General features: G+C 35.7%; 1 protein-coding gene across 1 annotated transcript in view; it reads left to right on the top strand.

The window, feature by feature from the left end:
* Positions 1–18,266, top strand: part of GUCY2F (guanylate cyclase 2F, retinal) — a 66,921-nt gene extending 48,655 nt beyond the window's left edge. The window contains exons 11-19 of the mRNA XM_072431521.1: positions 3,589–3,737; positions 5,459–5,622; positions 5,720–5,912; positions 7,774–7,948; positions 8,422–8,520; positions 10,023–10,117; positions 11,529–11,614; positions 11,718–11,806; positions 17,693–18,266. Of these exons, the coding sequence (XP_072287622.1) occupies positions 3,589–3,737; positions 5,459–5,622; positions 5,720–5,912; positions 7,774–7,948; positions 8,422–8,520; positions 10,023–10,117; positions 11,529–11,614; positions 11,718–11,805 (1,049 nt within the window). The 3' untranslated portion in view covers position 11,806; positions 17,693–18,266. The remainder of the gene's footprint in view (positions 1–3,588; positions 3,738–5,458; positions 5,623–5,719; positions 5,913–7,773; positions 7,949–8,421; positions 8,521–10,022; positions 10,118–11,528; positions 11,615–11,717; positions 11,807–17,692) is intronic.
* Positions 18,267–21,303: the final 3,037 nt, after the last annotated feature.

The raw sequence follows: 21,303 nt of genomic DNA on the forward strand, positions 1-21,303 counted from the left end.
CGCCATCTCAGGGCCATCATCTTTCCTTTCTGCCAGGCAACAATTTCTCCTGTCTTCAGCTTCCCTTTTGCAAACAGTGTCAGCAGGTTGCGCCGGTTAGTCCTAACGGTTTCAAAGGCATCTGTTCTGTGTTGCAGAAGGAACTCATAAAGCTCGGGAGAGGTGTAGAAATTGTCAGTTATGACACAATAGCCCTGATCTAGCAATGGCTCAATGAGGGATAGCACTGAAGATGTTGCCAATTCATAATGGCGGTATCTGGGGTTGAACTGTGTCCCTTTTCCAGTGTATAGTACCGTATTCCATATGTAACTAGATGAGGATTCGCACAGCATAAAGGTCTTAACGCCAAATCGTGCCCTCTTTGACGCAATGTACTGCACCCAGCTGAGCCCCCCTTGTAAGCCATTAGACTTTTGTCAATGCTGACATCTCTTTCTGGCACATAGGTTTGCTGGAAATTTTGTAGAATCATCTGAGACACTTCTCAAATTTTCTTGAGTTTTGATGCAGGATGGGTAGTCTCATCAAATTTGTCAGTGTTTGCAAAGTCCAAGTACTTCATGATGAGGGAAAAGCGGTATTCTGGCATGACTGTGCCAAAGAATGGAGTGGCAATCATTTTGTTCTTGAACCAGTACCACTTCTGCATGGGTTTGCCCACAACTCCCTGCAGGATCACCAGGCCCAAAAACAGCCAAATGTCATCCTTGGCCTTTGGCCTTGCAAACCTCAGGTGTGGAGCACCTTGTTGTTGTCCAGCGTACCTGGATAAAACAAAATAAAAAATGTATTTTAGGATTTGTTCTTTGATAGTGTGAGGGTTGCAAGTAATATGTTCGCAAACACAGAGCAGCATACGTTAGCATAAACATTTTTTAAAAAGTTAGCACAGAGCAGCACACATGTTGGCATAAAAAAAAAATTTGCAAACAATTTCAAAAAGTTAGCAAACACAGAGCAGCTCACATTCGCATGAAATTTTTTTTTACAAAGTTAGCAAACACAAAAGCGGCCTACCTGTTTGTCTCCACAACAATTTTTTCGATAACTTAATCGGTCAAAAACAACTTCAGGTATGCCAGGGGGTTGTCGCATTCAGCCTCAATTTTCATCCCAGGTGCACCGGTATAAGGAAATCTTGGCGGTGCTGCGTGGTTCGCATCATCAAGGTCATCAAGGACACCATGTGCGCACAGGTTCAGAATCGTCGTTCAGTTCACTTTCGCTGTCCGATCCACCAAATTTCCTGGTGAATCACTCGATTCCACAAGGGACTCCAAATCGCTATCGTTCAAATTCCTCCAAAACAATCACTGCGTTCAAATTCCTTCAAAACAGAGCTTGCGCCAGCGAGATGCCTTTTGGATGCCATGCGGTCTCCAGCAATCAGTCAGGAACAATAAAGGTCAAAGACAAAGTGCTGAAATTATACATTCAGGAAGTGATTTATAAGCCATCAAAGGGTCAGATCAACATCAGGGCTAATAGTGGGCAAAATGTAAATCAGGACACTGGGCAATGATGCTTGGTGCACTAAAATGTGTTTTTATACTTTTATTATGTGTTATTGTGTGTATTTTACTGTAAAAAAAATTAAAAGCAGATTACATAGTAATCTGCTTTTAAATTTCCCACCCCCACAATCCATCGCATCACCCAGGAGATGTTGTCACACATGTTGCGGGGTGATGCGGTGGGGATGTCCCCGCCCTGCTCACTCCCCTGCTTGCATCACCTGGAGATCAGCCTCCTCTGCGAGCAGCTGCAGTAGATTCCGGGGGTGATGCCAACGGGAAATCGCCGCTGGCATCACCCCTGGAATTTACTATCCTGCATGGTGCATCGCATTTAACTGCAGATGTGTGCAGCGGGGTGATACTCTGTAATCTGCTTTTAAATTTCCCGCCTGGCCATGCCCCCCTGACGGAGAGGCGCCCCGGTATCACAGCGGGAAGGTAGGGGGGACCCCCAAAGTTACCCCGAGTGTCACTCCAGGTTACCGCCTTTTGCATAGTTTTCCCACCGCGAGTCACACTCGGGATTAACGCTGGGAGAGTTAGTGCTTTCCAAGACTCCAGAAGATAGACTATCAACTGAAAACCTTGGTGATCTAGCAAACCTGGAATCAATCTAGTCTAGTATTAAAAATAATTGCCAACTAATAGCCAATGACTTTTAAGAAATCTCTTCTAGATTTGCTAGATGAACTGGGCTCTCCCATGATAGTCTATCCTTTGCAGGCTGAGGGAGCATTAATAAATCAAGCCCAATATGTAGAAAAAAATCCAGCAATATGTCAAGTAAAGTTTGTTTATAACTGGTGCATGAAAAAGATGACTGCTGAGAAAAACAGCATTTATTGCTCCACCTTCGTGGGGTTACTACAGATATGTTACATCCAATGAGATCCTGGCTTCTAAATTAAATCATGTGTGACTATTGTAAGTATATATCTAAAAGAGGAACTAAGTAAAACAAAAATAAACTATTTTCCTTAATCTACCTTTGACACTTTGCACAACCACTTTTGCTGTAAGTTTTCATTTTACTTTTAAGAAAGAGTTAAGAGTTCCTCATTCTTAAGTGAATTTATGGGGGTTTTGTACATATTTTTCTAGATTATTATGGGCGGGGCATAAAAAATATGAATATATATATATATTTATTTATGTTGTGAGGGGTTAAGCTCTGGATCACCTTTGCTGAGGTCAAAGGACACTTGTCTGATTCATCCAACTCACATCACACCGAGGTAAAAGTGTTAAGCTGGCTTGCAGCCAGGTTTATTAAAGGTTGCAAAATAAAATAACAAAACAGCAAAAAGAAAACCTTGCCTGTCCGGCACTTACTATACATTAGACTTTCCTGTCTATCATCTGGAGGCCTTCTCCCTGTCAGCTCCAAACAAAAACTTGCAGCAACCTTCTACTCAGGTGTGAGTTCCTTCACACAGTCCAACTTCCTGTGTCCCCAGGCAGACAGACACTGACTGTCTTCCTGGCTCTGTTATAACCCCACCCTTAGTGCTGCTTCATTAATTACCTCGCAGGTGAGTTTTCCACCTGCTACTTTACATAGGAGAGGAATCTTGGGCAAATATACCTCCCTTCTACCACCAATCCTGCATCGGTGTCACAATATATATATATATATATATTTATATTTATATGTATATAAATACCAATTTCAAATCATTTTAAACATTTAAAAAAAAAGACCAAGACCTATTGTCATTTTTTTAAGTGCTATTATTTTAAGTGCAGAGCCATCTTTACCATTTTGTAAATATTAAGATTGGCCCTATTGTAGATGAAGGATCCTATCTAATTGTTGTTAGAAGGAGTAACAGTGTGGCTACCACATGGATCCACCATCAAACCAGAAAGAGGCAACTAACAGAAAAACAAATAAATCACATAAAACCACCAGAAAGGTCCCTGGACAGGAGAAGCCTAACCTGCCTTACTCCTTAGTCCGCTAGCACATTAACTTTCATAATGTTTGGCCTATTTATGTATAATTTTATATATATATATTAGTTAAAAGTAAGCCAGTGTTTAAAAGGTTTTTATCCATTTGTTTCAGAAATCATCCCAAAGATTAGAAAACCACCTCCTTTGTGCCGCCCAGTGGTGTCTCCTGATCATGCTCCTATGGAGTGCATTGTGTTGATGAAACAGTGCTGGAATGAAGTACCGGACAGACGTCCTTCTTTTGATGAAATATTTGATCAAGTATGCTTGCCAATATCTGAAGCTAGCTATAAATGTGCATATCTATTCTCTTAGAGATCAAGCTGTAAAACAACTATGTGTTATCTCAAAGCAAAACTATTAGTGTCTTTTGCAATCTTCTGTTTGATTTATTGATAAGTATACATGCCACAGAAATAGAAAAGGATATGACCGATGGTTGCTTGCACAAAAATTTTTTAGCAAGTTTAAAAATCCCTGTAATAGTTAGTGTTTTCTATGATTAGATGTTCCTTTTTTGTAGTAAAAAAAAGCCATACATGGCCTGGTCTTTACTCGACAGATCCAGTATTGGGGTTTTGTTTTCAGATTAGGCTACAATCCCAGATTAGAGTATGAGTTTTCTGGTGATATCTTTGGAAAAAAAATTAAAAACAGCAATTAAATAGAAAGTAATATATAGTTAGTTGAAATCACTTTGGCAGGCCATGTGCACATAAACACACTCATTACCAATAAATGGAAATTAGGGAACTTAGTGTTTGAATTTGATAAATTTATGTTTTTTTTTTTTAACCTAACTGACTATGTAACTATGATACCTAGAGCCAGATAAGTGCATGGACAGCATTGGAAATGGCCCAGGACAGCAGGGCTGACAGAGGTGGTACACAGCTGTCCACACATCATGGCATCAACTATTAGTAACACATTTCTATGTGAAATAAAAGGTTCTAGATAGCATCTTTTTATGTCAATAAAGATGTGCAATGCAGCTGCTTTTGCGTTATTGCACAAATCATGGTTTTAGAATTACTTTAGGGTGAACCAGTTGGAGTAATCACTTAAGCTACATTTACACGCTAGGTGATTATTTTTTAGCTGAAAATCTAGCATGTGTACAGTTATACCTCAACCTTGTTCATCAGTACTTCACAGTAGATTAATGAATCACCAAGCAAGAATTGCCATTGTAGTTTCCTAAAAAGAAAAGCACAGAACAGCATTGTGGGCAGATCTCATTTGTTGTCTTCTGTCACTGGGAGTCGTCACAAAAGATTGTTTCCAGGAACAGAAGTCTTACATTTTTCTCACCTCTGTAGAGGATTTAAGTCAGTTACACTGAAAAAATGTAATGACAAGTCATACCTTTTATTCTGATCTTTTTGGGATAGTTAAGGAGATTTGTTGATAAACACTGAAAAAGTGTACTGTGTACCTGTAGTTCTTCCATCTCTTCATACCTTGACCCAAGCTGACACCATATTTCCCTGCATTTCTAGTAGCTGATTGCAGATACAATGATACAAAATAGGCATTGGGTCTCTTTAATTTTCTATATTCCCAGCTTCTGTACATCTACCCTGTTTCCCCGATTATAAGGCACTCTCTTATATTTTTTGAAATGCCAAAATATGCCCTGGGTCTTATTTTCAGGGGATGTCTTATTTTTCCATGAAGAAGACTACAGTACACATATCTGGAGCTGTCTTATAAACGGGTGAGTGTCTTATTTTAATTATTTTTTTAAAAATCGGGGGGTGGCTTACTTAATGGGGATGTCCTAAAATCGGGGAAACACGGTAATAAGTATAACCAGTATATTTCCACTCTGACTGAGGTTATTGGGGTGATGCAAAACAATTGGCCTAAAGAAAGAGTAAATTCTTGTTTTCTACAATTGTAAAATGGAAAGAATATTGCATGTTACAAGCTCTGTTACATACCTATTTTTTCTTTATATTTTTTATTTATATATACAGTTTAAAAACATCAATAAAGGAAAGAAAACAAACATTATTGATTCCATGCTGCGCATGTTGGAACAATATTCAAGTAACCTAGAAGATTTAATACGTGAAAGAACAGAGGAACTGGAAATAGAAAAACAGAAAACTGAAAAGCTCTTAACGCAAATGTTACCTCCGTAAGTGGTTGAATGCTCTTATACAATACAATTTCAAAATAACTGATCTTAGTATTTATTTAAGAAAGGACACATTGTTCTTCTGCTTGGCTTCCAGATCGGTGGCAGAAGCACTGAAAACTGGCTGCACAGTAGAACCTGAAGGGTTTGACGAGGTTACCTTATACTTTAGTGATATAGTGGGTTTTACCACCATATCAGCCATGAGCGAACCCATTGAAGTAGTTGACCTTCTTAATGACCTGTACACATTATTCGATGCAGTAATAGGAAATCATGATGTTTATAAGGTGAGTTATGACTTGTTTGTAACACTTGGTAACACTTAATTAGACCTTCAACTATGGTCTGTGCTGGGCCATATTGCTAAGGCAATATGCCTAATGTCCTATGACTTCTTTTCACACAAGAAAAAGTTTTAAAAAGTAGGGATGTTGTATTTTTAAATAATGCACTGTGGCATACTGTACTGCATTACAAACTGCTGCATCTCTTAGAATTGGGAGTCCTAACTGTCGGTGTGGCAGTTTGATACACTCAAAGTTAAATTTAACATATATTACACTACGCTAAGTTTTTGTTAGGCTATGTACATACATGCAATAATTGTCGTTGGAAAGGATCTTTCAAGATCGTTTACAACGACAAACGACTACACAATGCATGAACGAGTGCTGTACATACAGACCATTTTGCTCTATAGCAAGAGGAGAGGGGGAGAAGGACGGAGCGTCACCCCGCTGTGCTCTACCCATTCACTTCCATTCCGATTGTTCATTGTCCATCGTCCGTGGATCCGCAAGAATGGTCAATTGGACGAATGGCGACGAGCCCTGTACAGATTCTCGTTCGATATCAGCCATGAGCTGATTATCGGACGAGAACCATTGCACGTGGGTATCTGTTTGAACAAAAAGAAAATAATGTAACACATTGTAATACAACTTTTCATAGCAGAAGGAAAAATAATAGAATTGCTAAGGAACATGGGTCTCATTTCAGTCACAAACAAGCCTAAGGTAGCTAGAACAGTACAATGGACATTTATCTATCCAGATACTTTGTACTAGGCAACAACATAGTATATATGCACAATGCAGGACTGCTGTTTTTATGTAATGTGATGTACTTATTTTTGACACCCAAGGCTGCTTTATACTACAAAAGTTTTAGCAATAATAATGAAATTAAATGAATAATATTAATATTATTATTAATAATAATAGCCAGAAAATAAAAGTGAAAACTGATGTGTTCCCTTACATTGGTGGTCAGTAGAGAAATGTCTGCTTCCTATGAATATCAATGGAAATGTGTCCCCCTATATTGGTGGTTATTACAGATGATATTCAGACACTGCAAAGGTACAGATGTTGATATGTAGATGATCACATTTTGGGAAGCAATTGTTCGCCTTTTTAATTTTAGATAGAATGGTGAGGTTAATATTGTCATTGTCCCTGTTTGAGATATTTTTTTGTCCCAGGACATCCAGGTTTGCTGGATCACCCAGCTTCACTGATGAAAGTGTATCTTCCCCAGCCTTGGAGAGCTTTAATAAATCAGGCCCATTGTAGTACTAGCCTTGGGTTAAATGCTAATGTTTAACCAGTTGTGATTTCTCAGAAGAAGTCAGACTACCTTAGAAGAGGTCAGAAGAGGGCAGACTACCTTAGCTAGTATGTCTCTAGAAGGTAGACTGGCCGCTAAAGACCCGTTAACTGCCCTTATTTGTTTTGAATGCCACTGTTTGATGGTAAGGAAGGTTAAACATTGACAGTGACGAATCCTGACAGGTTTTCACAAGGAGAGTAGATGGAGGTCTACCCACTGGAGATGAAGAAATAAATTTTATATTTTTTACTTTATAGTATGAGTCTGTAAATTATGTAGGATTTTCATCAGGCAAAGAAATTACTTGTGATACAAAAAATCTTTTTACTTGTTAAAAGAATTGGTAAGCAACTAGTTACTTGTGCTAATGTGAATTTCACGTATTCCTATTATACCTTTTGAACATTTATGTCTTAACATTTTGTGTTTCAAATGTCACATTTCACAAAAGATAAGTTATTGAATATATAATACATATTGATCTGTTTATATCTTGATAACTTTAACACAGTTCTATCATGGGTTTTGTGATGACAGGTAGAGACAATAGGAGATGCCTATATGGTTGCATCAGGCCTTCCAAAACGGAATGGGAACAGGCATGCAGCAGAGATTGCTAACATGTCCCTGGATATCCTCAGCTCTGTAGGATCTTTCAAAATGAGGCATATGCCTGATGTCCCTGTTAGGATACGTATTGGCCTACATTCAGGTAAAGTACTTTCCCATTAATAGGAAGGGTAAACTATATAAAGCATGACCATGTAGGTTAACCAACTTTTTGTACGGTCTATGTAATACAGAAGCAGGTCACTGTTTACCACGGATATTCTATTTTGATTTACAATTGCATTTGTATTTAAATGTTTCTATGGGCTATGTATTGTTTGTATTTTTTAGTTTTGTTTGTAATTGTGTTAATAAACGTTTGGTAATACATGTGCATCAACTAATTTTAACTGTGTTTTCTTTATATGTGGCTTTACTAAAATGTTTACTCTTCTTGCCTGCACAGAATCTGGTGTGTATTTTTATTATGCATGTCTCAAAATGAATATGCAAAATATATAACATTTAAAAAAGATTATCAGATCAGTACTGTATAAAATAGTTCTGTTGAAACATGTCTGTAAATTACCTGTATATGTGAATCAACAAAACCTCTTCCATTCTTCCCTCCCCTAGGGCCTGTGGTAGCTGGTGTAGTGGGCCTGACAATGCCAAGGTACTGCCTGTTTGGGGATACAGTAAATACTGCTTCCCGTATGGAGTCAACAGGGTTACGTGAGTAAAAAAAACAGCAGAATATAAGAAAAATCTGTAATGTTTTATATAGTCAAAACTATGAAAATTGCTAATTAGGTAAAAAATATAGTATTTGTAGTAGTTCAAATGATGCATACCAGTAGATGCCAATCCTACAAATATAGTACAATGTTAGTAAAGTAAGTGTGAAATTTCTTGCATATATAGAAGAGATTTATATTTCAAATTAAAGAATAATTTAAATAGACAAAGCTTGTATTTAGGATTAAATGCAATTTTCTTTGTTCAACATCAACATTAAAAAGTCTTAAAAAGTCATAAGAATTTTTAGCAACTGTTTTGTATTGAACCTATGTACTATAATGTTAAGCCCCCCACAAATACAGACATGGTTTATAAGAGAATATTTATCAGTCTTATATAAATCACAGTATGTGGAAAATGACATGTAAAGAGGGAGGAGAAAAGTCACACTTTCTCCTCCACATTTACCTGCCATTTTCCACATATTTTCTATATTCTTATGTCTTATTAGGACTTTTTAATGGTAATGTAAAAAAGACAATTGAACTTTACCCTAAATACAAGCTTTTTTCATTTGGTAATTCTTTCATATGCCATAAGAATCATATGCCATTTTTATATGTCTGAGTGATTTCACACTCATTTACCTATGTAACATAGGTAAATAAATATAGCTATAAAAAGACATAAAATTATTTGTGCAGTGTATTATTGTTTAAACTGTGGCACGTTTATCCCCAAAAACTTTTTTTTCAAGACAAACCAGCATATATGTTTCTTATATATAGTCATAGTGTTTTACCAATGTAATTATCAATTTTTAGGTATGACTAAATAGGTGAGTTTTTCTTTTATACCTCTAAAAGTGTTACTAACATGTCATAAACCATAAAAAATAAAATATATAATTAGTTTTTTTTTTAAATATTTGTTTAAACATTTTCTTTTTTTTTGCCTATTGTTACTTTTGTTGTTAATTTGTAATTTTTTAACCTATTAGAACATTTTAATATAATACTAAAACAGATCTTTGGGCATGGAACTTTTGGTAATTTCAGATTTATAAGGTGTTCTTTAAATTAGTTGCCTGTCTAAAGGACACTAAATGTATAATACATAAATGTGCAGTTCCAAAGGAATTGGCCCAACAAACAAACTATTGAGAGCAACAGTAATTTTAGACAAAATAGGTCCCTGGCCAAATGCGGGCTCCAAATGCACAGCATTCCAGGTCCCTGAACCTCCTATCATTCTGTCAATTGGAGCACTGGAAAACCAAGCCTCATGTAAATGTATTTTACAAAAAAGGGCCTGTGTCATTTACAACTTTTATTTGTTTCCTATGTTTCCTATTATTTGTAAATTAGGGAAAAATCTTGACCACAATTGGTTGATATTAGCAATGCTGGTGGTTTTGTGATACAACTATAGTAATTCATGCTAATGAGAAGAAATGGCAGAAAATGCTTTAATTTAATGCCTGTTTTTCACTCCAGCCTATCGAATCCATGTCAATCAGAGCACAGTGAAAACACTGAGATCTTTAAATGAAGGATACATACTGGAATTAAGAGGAAGGACAGAGCTGAAGGTAAGACATACTGTGCTCCCTGTAAGATATCATTTAATTGAATTGTGCCTAGGCCAGTGTTTAAGGAATTGTAAGATTTAAAATGTAATTTCACAGACAGATGCTTGCTAATGTACAAAATATGACCATTATATATCGATCAGAGTTTTATTTAGAAATCTATTGTAGGAAATGCGTTGCTTAAGATGTTACCCCCTTAGGTATATCTCTTTGATATATTTTTTTTTATTTTGCTAGTGGTATATACATGTAAATGACAATAGGTCTGCCTGTGGTATATGCATAATGATATGTAAAAGGCGGCTTTTCATGTTTGTTTTTTTTCCTGGAGGAAACTTAGCTCTAGGTTGCCTTCAGTACTGACCACATGGTAAAGGCTTTATAATGCTTTATTAGTCTCTTGGAAGAATTCTTTTTTAATTTTGATAAAGGCTTGCAGGTTAATTTATTTTATGAATTGTTATAAAACAAGATTGTTGCTAACTTTAATTATAAGGAAGTTGTTAGAACCATATTTCATCATCCATATTAGCAGTGTTTTTTCATTTGTAAATACCAAGTCAAATTAAGAAAACGGAATGGGGTGGAAAATCATGCTGATTGTATTAGGCAAGTAGGCAACTCTTGTAACTATAATGTGAATATATATAAATGTGAAAAAGAAAACAAATGCGGGTAGTTTTACCAAATAGATCAGAGGATTTTAGTCATTACAATAAGTTGTTATTACAAATCTTACAAGATAATCATAATGTGACCATACGCCATTTTCTTTTTATTTATTTATAAATAAAAGAATATATATATATATATATATATATATAATATTTATATAAAAGTATATTAAGGTAAAGGATAGATGTGCCTTTGGGAGATAAATTTGTAATTAGGAAACATTTTTACTTTATATATCACATGGCAATGAAAATATAGCCTAAAAATACACTTCTAGCTATGTGTGTAAGAAAATGTTTGTCTTGTTAAAGGAAACCTGCAGTAAAAGAAATGCAATGGCTGCTGTCCATGATCTCCTTTAAAAATATCGACTATCTGGGTTCTGCTCTGGCTTCATGATTTAGTCTGTAGTCAGAACTCCTGATCTATAAATCTGTTTAGGGTCAGTGCTTTAAAATGTTCTGAAACAACTGAAATAACATGACAGCAGGGTAACTGGCATTTTCAGAATGAGTGCTCAAAAATGGTGGCTTCCATATTAACTCACTACAAGATTATTTTAACTAATGTGGTTTCTGAGTATGCAGAAATTGATTCTAGATTGTCAAAAATGTAGACTTATGTATTGCTGTGTCTTTTTTTATTGGAATGAAAGCTTATTCGCCCATCTTTGGTGGAACAACGGAGTTCCTCCAAAGCCTTCTGGTAATTTTGTGCTTTGTCTCTTTTGGATAAGGGTAAAGGTGTTGAAGAGACATTCTGGCTGGTTGGAAAAGAAGGTTTTACAAAACCGTTACCTGTCCCACCAGAGCTGAAGTCAGGGTAAGCGGAGAGACCATGTGGTCCCAGAGCAGGATATCCTCTTGCTACCCACCTAACTGTGTTTTTTTTTTTTTTTACGTCACTATTTTGATATCGTTCACAGGCAAATGGGTCATGGTTTGCTGCAGGATGAGATAGCCGCTTTCAAACGAAGAAAAGCAGAAAAGCAACTTGCAAGGAAGAATATCTGAGGTAATGTTATGCATGAAAATGTATAACATTACATGCTACCTGTGTCATTGCTCAAACCAGTTCTCCTGCAATCTAATGGCGCCTTTTCTTTTTAATGCATGATCATTCATGATGTACTCAATGAAAAAATTTGAGTTTGACCTTTATCTTGATTGTCTTCTTGTTGGCCAAAAGACAATCCTGCTCAAATAGCCAACACCAGTATTAAGTTTATTGGCAAAGAAAAGGATAGTGGAGAAAACTTTATTTTAATTAAAGCACCAGTCCCTTAAAAAAGGCCAAATATGACCTAAACAAATATTAATAACCATCAGAGCTAAATATGAGTCAATATGAGTGAGAGAACCAAAGAGAATATCAATTATAACATTGTAACTTGTCTAGTGACCGCTCCTGCAGTTCTTCTGTCCTGTTTGTATTTTTCTATACAATTTAAAGAAAGCACAATACCTAAATTTGTAGCCTACCTTGGATGAAGACAGGAAGATCTAAGAAACCACTTAATGGTATGTTCAATGCAGTTTGTATATTCTGAGACATCAAGCATGAGGAGCTGGTGCTTTAAATTGACTGTCCACAATATCTCTTGTTGTTTTCTCAGCTTTTACAGATCCGTCTAGCTGAGAAAAGAACAGAGGAGCTGATTCTGATTGCTGGTGTAAAGCATATTGGACAACGATCAGCAGCATTGAGACTTTTGGCCAATCAAGTTTGTTCCACTACAAGTATCTCTAGTCTGGGTTACTTACAAATAAGGAACATAACAAATATCAACCTTTGTGTCACTGATATTGTTGTTTTAGAGAAGGAGGAGAAAAACTGGAAACTCTTTAGGGCTGATTCATGAACCTGCAGTAAAGAAAACTGGCTCAGTACTATAGTGTTGCCTATAGAAATTAATGATTTTTTTTTCTTATTTATGAAACAGTGCCTTTGACTCCTGCTAGTTATGGGTTTTTCACATAGTAGAAAATTCCTCCTGCTTCCAGACAACTTGTTTTTTTGGGTCCAGCACAAATTTTCCTTGTCAAAGTTTTCATCTTGACAAAGAACACCCACTTTTTATTTCATTTTTCATTTTTTTCTTTAATGTTATATTAGGCATAGAGGCTACCTAAAACTGAAAAACTAAATGGATTGGTAGGTCTCCACGCTGCATAATTTTATGTGGTCCAGATTTAATATCCCAGGGGCTTCTGCATTAACAATGCTATAGACATGATATGTGGGCATTAGATCATTTCTAATGAGTAACAGATTGGAATACTATTTGATGTCTCTAGGTACCTTTAAGTAGCTAGTAAAGTAGGACACCATTTGGTGGCTTACACATATTTGTCAACTTTTAATCTCTTTAATTCTTTTAACTTTATACATATTTCACAACTGTAGTAGACCTCACTCCCATTGTTGTTGATCCAATTTTTCAACGGTCTTCGTAACAAAAGGTTTGTTATAGCTCAGAAAAATATTTGGTGTGTCAAATGCACTAAAAATATTTTTCTAGTGTTAGCTTGTGCTCTTTAAAAGAGAAACAATAAAGGTTAGAACATATAACTAAAGTGGGGAGATTTCCAAGAAACATACGACTACCAATGATTAGGCACACCAAACTCCACATAAATATTTTTATAAAGGGCTCTTGAAATGGAAGCAAGATGAATTTACAGCTAGATGGAAAATCCAACAAAAAAGATGTTATTTTATTAAAGTATGACTACCTCCATCTAGAAGTGAATTTACATTACAATAAGGTTGGATGTATACCTTAGTTATATTTAGACTTACCGAATATATGACCTATTTGATACTTTATGCTTAAGACAAATTTTAAACCAAAGGAATTCATCTAAATTGTTGCAGGCCCATCCTGCAGCAAACAGCCAAACAACTAGGCCACATTCTAAGCATTGAGGTGGCCGCTTGGATTTTCTTTATATAGTTGGAAATGACCTCTGTTTGGTGTTTTTGAAGCTATGTCTTTGAATTGTTCTATTAACATGCATTATTATGTTGAATGTATACAAAATGTTTATAATAAAGGTAGGCTTTAACAAAACAAATTAAATGACCTATGAATTTCTCACAGTGCACTACTTGGGTTTATAGTATAATTGCACACTGGATTGTCAAACTAAATTATATTAGGAATGGTTCCAGAGGTTTTTTGTTTTGTTCATGAATTTGATTATGAATGTAAAAAGTTATATTTTAGAGCAGGGGTGCCCACACTTTTTTGGCTTGCAAGCCACTTTTAAAATGACCAAGTCAAAATTATCTACCAACAATAAAAACTTGGACCTAATAACTCCTGTGTGTTGTAGAATTTATTTTGAAAGACAGGGCTCCACGATCTACTCGCGTTGCCTTTGTGATCTACTGGTAGATTGCGATCCACCTGTTGGGCACCCCTGTTTTAGAGTATGTAGGTCCTCTTACCAAATCTCCTTCCCATTTTGTTTTATATGTACACCCACTGGTAAATGTATCATATATATTTAATTTATTTTATTTGTGATAGGAGACAATATGACTGATTTAATAAAGCTCTCCAAGACTGGAGAAGATAGACTCCTAAGGGGACACTGATTGATTCAGCAAAACTGGAATGGATCTGGTCCAGGATTGAAAGTATTTGCCATCTAATAGTGAACAAGTTTGAGGAAATCCATTCCAGTTTTGCTGGATCACCTATGTTCTCCTATAATAGTCTGTTCTCTCCATCCTTGGAGAACTTTAATAAATCAGGCCAACTGATTTCCAAGCTGCTAAATATAGGTATATTGTTATCCTGAAAAAGATCCAAAAAAATAAAGCTACAACAGGTATGAGATATCAAATTATAAAACATGCCCTGTTTTTTTCTTCCCTCCTGAAATATGCAATGTTGGCTTTTTTGCCTTCTTTTCTCTGCAGTACCAAAAGTACAAACATTTGTCTTGCTTTTTGGAGCACTCACACAGATACAGGGAGGGGGATAGTAGGGCTCAAGAGAGGACACATAAACCATGTCATAAAGAAAGAAAGGAATGCACAATGAGTTAATGCTCTTGTCTACATGTGTGAAAGCAGTGGCCTTTCAGAAAGTCAGACACTAGATCCCAGCAGAGGCATGATTGTTGCTCAAGTAATGAGAAGTTATTTTTATTTAAGTATGAGCTAGCTCATGACAATTCACAGTATGCCAAGAATGGTTGCTTTGTCAGTTTGGGGCAGTTTATAATTAATCATTGGTTTACTCAATAAATTTAAATCCTGGATAAAATCTAGATTCACATTGTAAAAAAATATGATTTTGCTTGAGATCCAAAGTAATTTAATTCAGTTCCTAAAATGTCTTGAGTACAGTTTAACTTATAGTAAAAACAAAAATAACCAATTATTAGTGTCTGAATGTCTGAGGAAATCAGAAAAGAAGAATATATGGAAACTGTGGAACATTTTGGTAGGGTGATCTGTGGGTATGTTTCTCAAGGGTTAACACGTGTTCTATAAAGATGTAAAATAGAGAAAATTGACATAATGCATCTTGAAGATATATTATTTCTGGTTTACACATAGTAGTGATACACAGAGGGTGGAAAACGAATTTCATATAATATCTTTGTCCTCTAAATGTTAATCTTTTCTCTAAGTTAATGCTTACTAGAATGTCAAGCTGTTCTTCTTTCTGCAAATGGAATGTAACTGTGCAATAATGTCAATGAATCCTGTAATGCACTGAAAGAAATAGGTTTGCTTATAAGATATACTGACTTCACCAAAATTAAGCAATTAACAAGGTAACTATGAAATAATTTCCAAAATGCAAGATCATTGATCATGATGGATATTTAATGTTTGTTGTTTTTGAAGGACTCATCCAGTGTTTTAGTTTTTGGATGTCTGCTCTGTATGATCTCTTAGGAAATTTGGAGGCCATTTCAAGGGACTCTTATCTGAGATTTTCTGTACTGAAACACACAGAGTAATACTCTAAGAAAATAATACCAAACCAGATCTTGTGTATGAAGCTTCTAGAACAGGGGTGCCCACATTTATTTGGCTTGCGAGCTACTTTTAAAATGACCAAGTCAAAATGATCTACCAACAATAAAAACTTGGACTTATCTCCTGTGCACGATAGAGTTCATTTTGAATAGCAGGGCTCCGCGATCTACTCTCGTTGCCTTTTGTGATCTACCAGTAGATTGCGATCCACCTGTGAGCACCCCTGTTCTAGGAGATATTAAATAATGGGTGGGTTATTCAATATTTCAGATATAATAACCCATTTAATTTAAATGTAAATTTATTGGTAATTAACGTGCTGTCAAGGGTTAATCCAGCCTGGTTAATCTTTCAATGGCTGTTTCTCATACACACTAAATGTCTCTTGACTATACTGTGCACCTTCTTTACATTAAAAACTACAACTACTCTCTTAACCAAGCAGCAAAACATGTAAATGTCTTCTAGGATCTAATATACCTTAATGAGCACCTCTACTTCCTTTTTTAACAAATTTAAAAAGCCAGTGTAAGATATCAACAAATGCCATTCCATATATGCAATTCCCAGCCAGAGGTTAAAGATGAATGTATATTGATAATATCAGAATGGCATGATTCAGTGATAGAAATGGAAAGTAACTTTATGAATATAGGATTTTAATGTACAATTGCATTTTTTTATTGGAATTCATATGTATATTAGAAATTTGTCCATAATAGGCCCATTCCAGATTTACTAATATTTAATCAGCCTAAAGAGTAAATCATTCACATACCTTGAAAATGCTAAACTAAGCCCTGAAATTACTTGGTAAACTATAATTTGTAGGCTTTTTCCAAGGCATGAACATTGTTGATTAGAACATTCATTTTCTTAGGTCCCAAAATGATCAAATGTTCAATATTTATCCAGTTCTAAACAAGCAGGAAAAGGTATAGTAAAGCTAAACTAAACCAAAGTCCTGAAAAATAACACAACAAAATGTAGAGTTTTGTTTGTAAAGATTTACAGTTGATTGGATAGTTTACACCAAACTAGAGTCAGTTTTAAACTCACTGGTAACAAATTGATCTTATGATTCTCCTGAAATATATTTATTTTTTTACAAAGGCTGCTGGCCCTTGTACTTTGTACTTTTTAAACCACTAGCATTTTACCTTATTTCTATAAACTAAATGCGTTAATAAATTAATAATTTAGATTTCTGAAATCCTAATATGTCAGTAGGTGACAGCTACTGAAATGTGGAGAATTTGCTATCATGTTCATTGTAAGAGGGGCCTTTCTGCTTCAATGAAATTTGGCCTTACTTTTGATTGCCAGAGAGAGTGACAGCACTATTTAATTATAATATTAAAAAATAATAATTAATATTGAAAGCTAAGTTAGGACTGGTTTAAATAAACATGCTGACAATAAAGTATGTCTGTTTGAAATGTACCTTAATAAACCATGTTGGAATATATTTGAGTTCTAATTGATCTTGCTAGATGAGAATGCATTTCTGGGGCCTAGCAAATGTCAAAGCATTGAAAGTATGATCATTTAGTTAATGATTATTGCCATATCTTTAAAGCATTTCTAAATATTCCCAAACAAAAATAAGCAATATGGCAGTTTTGTTATCATTCTTTATACATTGACAAGGATAACATATTATAATAATGCTTGTTACATAAATCCATGAATGAAACATATCTGTTTTTATAAACATAAACTTGTTTCATCAAAGCAGAACAATTTGCTTGACAAAACCCACTTTTATCAAGAAGATATAAAGTTGTATTTCTGTTCTAGGGGACTTATTTGTTTCATCTTTATGTAGCTTGTCCTATGGAAAACGCTTAATTCTGATTGCAATAATGTTGTTTTTGTTTTTATTTATACTTTTAGGGAAGAAATACCCTTCCGTGATCTAAAGAGACTCCTGAAGACAGCAGTAAAGAAAATAACACAGGTCCGACACATTACACACCTAATGACACCTGAAAATGAAAGTGGATAAATGCAGCCACAGATGGTGACCTTAATTTTGTGGATTAAATGAAGTCTGAATCAGTTAAGAAGGACACCTTTCAGGAGGTCATCCTTAACAAGCTTTACATATTACACCGGATAAAACAACCTACACGTGGATCATTGCTATGCAAAAGACAAACTCTCTGCATTTTTCCTATCTCCAGTCTCTGATCTATGCAAAATTTGTACACTGCAGGGTCAGATATGTCTCTTGTTTGGGTTTGGAAAGCACTGACCTTTCCACACTCCCACGCTACTTGCAAGAATTTTCTGAGCAGTGCAATATAAGCCTTTCTACCAGAATAGAGGATTAGATAACAGGGAAGGTCTCTGTAACATACTTATTTTTCATTTTCTTTGTGGTTATTTTTATGCATATTTATTTTTGTCTTGAATACACCATAGAATAACCATGAACACATTAAAACTGTAATTTCCAGGTAAATAATTCTAGTGTATTAATATAAATTGCATACATTATTTTATTTCAATTTGTCTTCATGTCAAAGCACAGCTCTAAAATGAATAGCTTATTTTTGGTTTGAGGGTGACATGGCTGTATGACTCCTCATTCAATTTTTTACAGCAATCAGAACTGTCAGTGTGCTAACATATAAACACCACTGACCAACATATCCACTTACACCACTATTCATTTTTATAGGACTTTTTGGAGCATTCACATTGTACACAATGCCCCTGATTCATCAATAAAATCCGCGCTCGCTGGAAGCACGAAAGTACGCGCGGCCATCGATCGCGGTTTACCGCGGTCCGGACTCGAGTGTGCGCGTACACTCGCCTCACTGCCAGCCGGATTCCGAGCTTTTTCAGTTGCTGAATAGCGCGATGGCGTACGATTTCGGATCGCGAATACGAATGCGCGACCGATAATCTGATTCTGCTTGATGAATCAGGGGCAATGACTTACCTTAACTCTCCATTCCACACTTATTCTCTACAGGTTATAGTTATAACACAGTGAACGTGACAAGCACCAATCATTCAATACAGGTACATAAATCACTGTAGTTAAGCACACAAATCCCATGAATAGATATCTGCAGTGAACGTTTGATTAAGTCTATATTTGCTGCTTTAAAAATATACCTCTATCTGTTAGCACAATAAGAAAAGTTTGTTTCCAGCTAATGGACACCTTTCAATTAATTATGAGAACTTATGATTGGTATATTCCCACATTCTTACACCAAACTTGGAACTGAATAAAAGTTGTTGAAAGGAGAGACAGAGATAGAATTGGAGTCATTGCTGACTGCATACAATATTCTTGATCTTCTTGATCCTACCTGTGCAAATGCTTGTTACAGGACAAAAATGGAGAAGGAAGGATAATGAAGGTAGCATCAGATGAAACTGTAACAAGAAATCAACAAGCTCACATATTGCCCTGTATGAAAGGTTCCTATTACACCTTCTTCAAGAAGGGAATAGAATACAGCTCACTTACGCTTTTTTATTCAGTGCCATGGGATCCCTGAACCAGTTGCTGAAATTGAGAAACCCCTCTCTGCCTTACCAGCAAGGCAGCCTATATTATTGATAGGCTAATATTAGGATTAGTAAGAAAAGTAAATTTTGGAGGGGACAAGCCAAGATGTAAACAGGGCAGCCATTTGAAATTCACCTACATCGACACCCTTGTGGATCCTAATGTATTATTGAAGGGAATTGATGTGGCATACAGATACCCTAAGAATCCTGCTATTGCATACTTCTTTTTTATATTTAACTTTGACATGTCTGTAGACATCAGATAATTGTCATCTGTTGTGTCCTATGCCATTGAGACAGAAACAATCACATATTTATTTGTATTCTGATTGGTCTAAGCCTAGGCACAGTTCATAAAAATATATATTGGAACAAACCTATGATGGATATTTCTTCTGTCATTACACATTTGCTAACACCTCTACACTGAATAATGGTGATAATGACAATGTCATGGGCCATTACAGACTATTAGTAAAGTGCAAATTTATCAGAACAGGTAATTGCAGGTTGCAGGTTTATTTTACACAATAACATGGTGCTAGGTTGGAGCACATCTCCTTGTTTCTAGCAGGCAACAATGAAGTCTGAATGCTGAAGCAACAGCAACACTTATTTAAATGCAATGACCAACTATTTAAGCTATTAAAGCTACGTACACACTTCCAATTATTATCGTTGGTAAACGAACGACGAACGTTCCTGCACGATATATGCGAACGATCGTATAGCACCGATCCTGATCCTCGTTCGTCGGCGTCGTTGGTTACTTTTTTTACGAACGATTTTTGCCCAATCGATCGTTCGTCCGTCGTTCATTTCCAACGATAAAAATTGGAAGTGTGTACGCAGCTTAAGTCACAACCAATGACATCTCAGCAGCTGAAGCTTTGTGGTATGTTAATATCATACACAGTATTCACAGTATTTCATAAATTCTTGGGTCGGTGTTAAATGAGTGGCAAAAGCTTTGTCGTGGTTACAAAAACACTGTTTACATGTTAAAATGAATGACATTCCCCAATTGTATGTTCTAAAAACATGTATAATAGTTGCACTGGAAATTCCAGAGGGAATTCCCCTATCGCATCATGGCGGATAAAGGAATTTCTGTGTAAACATTCTTCTTTTTATCCTGCCCAGTCACAACATATTCAGTTAAAAAAAACATAATTATCCCTGACTAACCTGTTTTTTCAGAATGTTAAGAATTCAAAGACACAATTTTAATTCCTTTACAAATCTGTTTTTTCTTCTTACCTAACCATAAGAACACCTAATAGCCTGGTTTGTGGAATTTCCGCCTGTAGTGGGGGTAGGTAAACTGCTCTAAAGGCAATAGAAAATCTTAACAAGGGCCCGGGACATCCACTCACTATCAAAGACAAACATGCTCTTCTCTAAAAAATGCAATTAGATATCCACGCAAGTCACGTAAATCATCACTTTATCAGCTCCAGGTACAGCAACTATCCAGTGTCAATATATCTAATTGTATGTTTTCTTCTGGGTCCCATGATGCCTCTTAAACCACATCATTATGGGTCTCGAAGAGGATTGGCTAGGTACAACAAACAAGGGAATATAAAGCTTCACCTACCTAATTAAGACATAATAAAGATCATTCCAGTAATGGAGAGAAAAGGTACAAAACAATACAGAATCAATGCCAGAGATGGGCCTGGGTCTAGCAATGTTAATAAATAAAATTGTATTGTTTGGGTATAGTAATCCAAATCAACCAACTTTAATCTGCTAATTAAAATATAACACTATATATTGTTACAATAAATATAATACATGAAAATGCAATTGTATTAGATAAATTTGTTACCAATAGTGATAAGGAGTGTATGTTACAACATGGGAGGACCTCTCTATTATGCTCCCCTCAGAAAGCATCTCCAGCAGTTAATTTGTAAGAATGAAATGGATGGATACTACCTCACATAAATACTCACAATACATCA

Source organism: Pyxicephalus adspersus, chromosome Z, assembly GCF_032062135.1.
Source record: "Pyxicephalus adspersus chromosome Z, UCB_Pads_2.0, whole genome shotgun sequence".
Taxonomy (NCBI): Eukaryota; Metazoa; Chordata; class Amphibia; order Anura; family Pyxicephalidae; genus Pyxicephalus; species Pyxicephalus adspersus.